The sequence below is a fragment of the Eurytemora carolleeae genome, unplaced genomic scaffold (genome assembly GCF_000591075.1).
Source record: "Eurytemora carolleeae unplaced genomic scaffold, Eaff_2.0 scaffold1120, whole genome shotgun sequence".
Classification (NCBI taxonomy): Eukaryota; Metazoa; Arthropoda; class Copepoda; order Calanoida; family Temoridae; genus Eurytemora; species Eurytemora carolleeae.
In genome coordinates, this window is record NW_019397073.1 from 20,810 (window position 1) to 27,771 (window position 6,962).

Consider the following 6,962-nt stretch of genomic DNA (forward strand, 5'->3'; position numbering starts at 1 on the left):
TGTATTCTATACTGTTCAATACATGAGTTCATATCTCTCATTGTATTCAATACTGTTCAATACATGAGTTCATATCTCTCATTGTATTCTATACTGTTCAATATCTGAGTTCATATCTCTCAATGTATTCTATACTATTCAATGTCTGAGTTCATATCTCTCATTGTATTCTATACTGTTCAATACCTGAGTTCATATCTCTCAATGTATTCTATACTGTTCGATACCTGAGTTCATATTTCTCTTTGTATTCTATACTGTTCGATACCTGAGTTCATATCTCTCAGGGGTAGCTGAACTGATACTTAAGCAAATTGCAGAAAGTAGTACTACAGCAGATACAAATCTAGAAACAAAATATTAAAGTCAGTCATTTTCTATCTATAACTTATTATACTTACAGTAAAAACCAGAACTATGAAGACGGCTTTGTAACAACATCAAATAAATTTCAGTATTGCTATATATCGTCTTCTTAATCAACATTTATCTGGTTCCCACTGTACATTAATTTTTTTTAAAGTTCTACGGAATATTATTGAGAAAAAGGAATAATTTTATCAAACTGTCGTGATTCTATTTTCATGATTTTTTAGATTTCCTGTCCTTCTACACGTAAAATTAACTATCTCGAATTACATCCTGCACCTGCATCGAAATATTTCAATCTAAGTCACAATTTCTCAAAAATAGCGTAAATTTTAAAATATTTACTCCAACAAAAGCGTTGAAAATAGCAAATACTACAATTCTTTATTTAACGGTCGAAAATGGGTTTCAACGTTAAGGCTAGCTGACTTATTAACCAGGACTTCCAGTTTACCATCTGTCACAACTTCACAAGTTTCCACCACCTCATTTTCTTGCATAAAATCAAATACTGGGTAAAATAGATGGGCTGGTAAAGTTAACACCAGACAAGGCAATCCTTGTATATACTGGTGTAAAACATACAACTTGTGAACTGATGTCACGTGGTTGATGTACAAGTTTTATCAGATTAAATTTCCCTAATATTTTAAATTAAAAAATTTGATGTTAACTATGATCAAAACCTCATAAAGTAAATAAAAGCAGGTGAATTAGTTCCACATTTTTGAAAATTTCGACGAAAAATCACAAGAAGTTAAACAAATCAAAATCTGGATTGTCTGTTGAAGAGAAAAACAAGGAAAATTTGTAAATGATTGACAGCTTTCCAAATGTTAGATAAGAATATATTGACACATTGCTAGAATCACTGTTCTTTGTTGTTTATCATTGCTTTTTCTTGGACTTTTCTTCTTTTGCGATAAATCTTGATAGAAACTTTTTTAGTTTAATTCACGACTGGATTTGTGTCCCCGTTTCCCTTAAAGGGAATGTCGTTGTAATTTTAATTGATGATCCATTTTAATATGGGCCCGCCCGATTCTTTCTTTCATCAATGACGTGGGAGCTTTGTTCTCCTATTTTTAAAAAATATTTAATTGTGATTATTTATCAATTGCTTCGAAATAAAAACATGCACAATTGTCACTTGATACCATGACACCATTCTTTCGCAATAGAAAAAATTCCGAGATTTGATCGTAACAACCCAATCATGTCCTGGGGACAAAAAAAATCTGTTTTAAAAAAGTCACTTTATACTTAATAATTCATTTATGATGAACCAACACTTTGAAGGGTATATTTTTTGCCATGGGACACTTTTAAAAGTCTACAATGCAGTTCAGTTGGAAAATTTTACAGTTGCAATGATAATGTTTTGTATTTATAAAGATCATATTAAATCTATGTTTAGTTCCTTTTCAGAGTGTCTAAAATTTTAAAATTTTATCGTTAGTACGAAGGGTCGTCGTTAACGGACGTCAACGAAAAGGTCGTCCTTAATGGCAGTTAACGGAGAGATGTTGTTAACGAAATTGAAAAAGCCTATTTTTCGTAAACGAAACGACTTCTTCGTTTTTTTACGTCGTTAAATGTCGTTGTAATTTTTAACGAACCTCCATTAAGTAGATCAAGTTCGATCCATAGCAGCATCCTTTTGTATTTTGAACTTTGAAAAGAAGATACTTTTTGACTTTGAAAAGTGTTTAATTCTCATAATTTCCCCCTGCAAGTCACTTTTACTCAGGAACCACAATTAAAAATAATCAATTTTCTAAAGATAGAATCAGGGAATTGCTCATTCACTCTTGGCCAGACAGAGATTTCAAGTTTCGGGCGTAAATACGTGTACAGTCCCTTTATAATATTTTGTCATTTCAGGGAAAGTTTTACATTCTCAAAGGAAATTAATGAACATGAAACCTTTTTGTATATTGTGCCTTTATTGTAAAGTTTCATATTCTTCAAATTAATTTAGTTTTATAAAGTCTTTTCTTGAACACAATATGTTTTCGTAATATCACCTGACCGAACTGACCCCCTCCCCCATATTTTAACGTTAATTTTTAACGTTGCACTCTAGACATTTTTCAACATTTGTGATGATACAAAACGAGTGGGTTACCAAAATTCCATTCCCAAGCATCCAACCTTACGCGCGGGGGAAGGCAGGCCGTTGTGAGCCACAACCATTTCCCCTTCCATGCCACATATAAGCTTTTTTGTCTTCTAGCAGCCATGACATGTGACATGGGAGTACTCTCCTGTCGGGGGTAACCGTAGATAACCTAAGCCCTGGCTCTATGGAGTCTATTTTTTTCTAAAGTGCTACAACACAATGTACACAGATATATAAAACTTGATCCTGTAGATTGAGATCTTAGAAAGACACATATTTTTACCATTTTATTACAGAATTGTAGAAAACTGGAAAATCAAGCAATGTTTGAAATGCCTCGTCAGTTGAAGGCTGAATTTTCATTAATTAAAGAAATATCATGAACTTACCATTACATTTTAGAGAAATGAATTTAATTTAATCCAGTCACGAAAGATCTCTTTCTTTATTATTTTGACTGTATAATGTACACTGTACTGGGGTACCCACTTCAGAGACGACTATACGGAATTTGTTTAGTTTTTTTAATGACATAACTAGAGCTAGATGGGCATAGTTTTTGTGAACAAACAAAATATTTCTGAACAAAGTAAGTTTTCGCGAATGATGGTGTCAAACAAAAAGATAATTAAATGAACAAATTTTATCGTTTAGAGAAATAAAAACAAGCTTTTTTAAAAAATGAACAGAAAAAAACCATTTTAAATATCGTTAACGATTGTTTGGATTTGTTCCAGTCAGGTAAAAAAAGAACGGTTTCTAAATCTGACCGATCTCTCTGTACAACCGATTTTATTGAACGATCGTTCAGTGAGAAAACGAAATAAATGGAAAACTGACCGATAATTCTAATAACAAACAAGTTCAAATTTTTTTCATTGCCAAATTATTAACTATATTTCTGAAAAACTACATGCAAGCAATGCAGAAGCGAAAATTCAGATCAAAGAAAATATTTCTTTAAGGTTTATATTGTCATTAAAGTTTCCTATTTATATTTTAATAACATTCATGAATAAATTCTGAGACCATATGTTGGATGATAGAAATTACAAGTGTATTAAATATTTTCCCCGAATCGTTAATCTTAGAAGAAAGAATAATTATTTTCGTCTGGATTAGCTGAAATAATTATTTAATTCACCTAAAAGCCCGTTAGTTTTATGATTTACAGGTTGAAAGAAATTAATCTAAAAAATTTGGCAGTTCGATGTTTCAAAACAGTGCCATGTTTTAAAACCTCCCAGTCCCTAGCACCCCAAACTGTTAAAGTTAATGGTCTATTATTTTTTGGAAAAATTGGGCTCTGAAAGATGAACATGTATTGTAATTTTATACACTTTCTCTGAGGCGCAAGGAAAAAAATGTTCAGAACGAAATCCTAGAATTAAGATTTAAAAATTATTTCGGGAAAAATCATGTAATTTTGACCAATGTAGTTGCGCTTATTAGAAACCTGTAAATTTTCTTTTTCAATGTAAAAGAGTTTTAAAAGAAATAATAAGTTGTAAGGATTTGAGAATCTGCTTTTAACTCTGTTAACGCTGTATAATTTTCGATTTAACAAAAAAAATTTGTTTAAACTTACATTTACAAGTTTCTTAATTAACAATTAAGTAAAATAACCACCCGCTCTGCGACGGAAATTTTCGCAAGCAAATTTTTACATATGTGTTTTAGTTTTATTTATACTGACCAATTTGAAAAATACTTTTTTCCAATTCTAGATTTTTTCCCCTGAATTTATTGTCCAATAGTTGTCAATAACACAGTTGGGAGATTTCAAATGTTTCAAACAAATTGTTTTAACCGAGAAAATTCGAAATAAAAATGAATGGTTCGCAACAATTACACCATAAATAGATCGGCGCATTTTTTATCCGCTGTTTCTGTAAACTGACACTGACACTGAAACTGAAAACACAAGTCCATTTGAATTACTGGCCTGGCTGTTTTATGAAGACTTAGACAGAGGAAATTGTGTACAGTATCAGGGGCTTACGAGAGCATTTGTGATGGGGTGGGGGGAGGGGCATTCGCCCCCCCCCTTGACATCAGACAAGTGGACTCATCAGACAATTCCTCTTAATACTGTGGTGTAAGCTTAAAGGGGTAAAAATAGAGATGGAAACGTTTCTTTAAAAATATCTATATTTTCATAGGGTTTATTACATAAATAATGATATCAAATTTACATTTACACTGAAGGCAGTATTTATTGATCAATGCTTTTTTAATGAAACTTTTTCAGTTAAGGGCAAAAGTAAGATTTTTAAGTATTTTTTATTTATATGATGTTTTCTTAAATGGAATACATGCGTAATTTCAAGTGACCCTCCATTTATAGAGTGGCATGTCCGATGTACCTTTGAATCTTTCATTTCTCTATCGTTTCTGACGCACGAAATGCGCAAGTCACTTTTGTAGTGAAACCACAAATGAAAATAATCAGTTTTTCAAATGAGAAACATGGATATTTAATGCAATACTTGATCAGAAAAAGTTTTATAAAGGTTATTGTTGTGAATCAGCATTGAAATTATGTCTGCAGTCACTTTAAACCTCTCAATTGATTCTGTATTAATTTAAATGCTTTGCAGGTTTCTGTACTGCCTCCCAAATCAAGAATCAGAGGTTTTGTCCTCAACAAATCTCCATATATGCATGTAATATTAAAATGAGCCCCCAGCCCCCTGCGTGCCCCCCCTTCCAAGGGGGGGGGCGTGCATCCAGGGCCCCCTCCTCGTACGCCCCTGTACAGTATACGGTCTAAGGATGATAAAACGTGAAAGTACATTAAATTAATCATCCTCTTCTAGGGAGATTACTGTGTTACAGACAGTTTTTCCAGGTCCGGACACAAAACACAGGTTTATGTGAAAGAAAACCAATTAAGATAGAAATAGTAATATATAAAGATTATCTGATTTGTGAATATAAAAATTATGTGCGGAATGTTGATCCCTTTAACGAAGGGACTGTAAGCGTAATTTCAAGTGAAAATCCATGCAAAGATGGCAATGCCCGATTCACAACGGTACACTTGAAACATTTACCTGATCAACAATATGAAAGATTTTGTCGTTTTTCTTAATTCTTAATTCCGGTAGATCCTTTGTGCTTTCCTTATTTTACCGTTCTTTTTGTGCAATTCTTCATTTATTTCCCAGTCCCCTGGAAATTTTCCAAATTCACCCCCTTGCCCTAATTGAAACTTATATCCGATTCGTGAAATATTTTCCAGCTGAGATTTAGCTTCGATTTCCCAGGCTAGCTAGGCGATGAAGTCGCAGCTAAATCACAACTAGAAAATGTTTAACGAATCAGATATTTGCAACGCTACAATTGTGAGTTGTGACGTTATTCTTCATTGCAGTTCGAAATGTACTAAACATCAATCGGAACAAGCAGGAGCGTATTGGGGGGAGGGCGAAAACCCCAGGCCCCCCTAGAAAGGCCTCCCTGTAGGCCCCCTGACCCTAATATACTTTGCTTATCTGTCTGTCTGGGTATCTGTTTGTTTGTATCCACTAAACGTCAAAATCCGAAAGGGTCCAAATTTTGTGTCGGACATCACGTAATCCAGTCCCAAGGGAAGATTTATGGGGATGAACGAATTTTCAAAAAGTTGCTAATAATACGATTCGATTTTTGATAATTTTAAAAATCCACAATTTTTTTTTGATAAAATCTGCAGATTTTTTTGTGTATGTATTCAAAGCGAAAATGTTTGCAAATGAAATAGAATATGGGCACGAAGCGCCCTAAAAGCCTATTATATTGAACTTAGATATATTTGTTTTCTTAACAATTGACAATTTGTACATTTTAAGTTATCAGTCATTAGTAATGAATTTAAAACGATATTTTACATGGGGGGGGGGTACAACGACCACTACAGGGTGAAAAAAGTAATATATATTTTCTTGACCATTGTTCCGAACCTCATTTTTACCTCAGTATTTGGTGTTTTTGTGCGAAGAGGCAAATTTAATGTTTAAAACTTTTTTTCCCCCTAGAGGATCAAAGTTTATTTGCCGAGGGGGGAGAGGGACAATTGGTCAAAACAAATACCCCTGTTAATACAAAATTTTCTGGTTTAAGAATCTGTTAACCTCATGTTTGATGTGTGTTGAGGAGAATGAACTATCTGGATGTTCAGAGATTTCCTCCCTTATATATACCCTCTCTCTTCATTCATAGATCTATCTATCTATCTATCTATCTATCTATCTATCTATCTATCTATCTATCTATCTATCTATCTATCTATCTATCTATCTATCTATCTATCTATCTATCTATCTATCTATCTCTCTATCTATCTATCCATCTATCTATCTACCTGTCTATCTATATATCTAGTTATCTATCTTTATATATAGCTATCTATCTATCTATTTATGTGTTATCTATCAATTCATCCGGCAAGAAACCACCATCACTGGAGTACTATCGGAGACCCCTTCTA

General features: G+C 33.1%; 1 protein-coding gene across 1 annotated transcript in view; it reads right to left on the reverse strand.

The window, feature by feature from the left end:
- LOC111711622 (uncharacterized) overlaps positions 1-6,630 on the reverse strand; it is a gene marked incomplete in the record, with an annotated part of 11,148 nt that extends 4,518 nt beyond the window's left edge. Inside the window, 2 exon segments of the mRNA XM_023486013.1 lie at positions 269-346; positions 6,607-6,630. Of these exon segments, the coding sequence (XP_023341781.1) occupies positions 269-346; positions 6,607-6,611 (83 nt within the window).
- Positions 6,631-6,962: the final 332 nt, after the last annotated feature.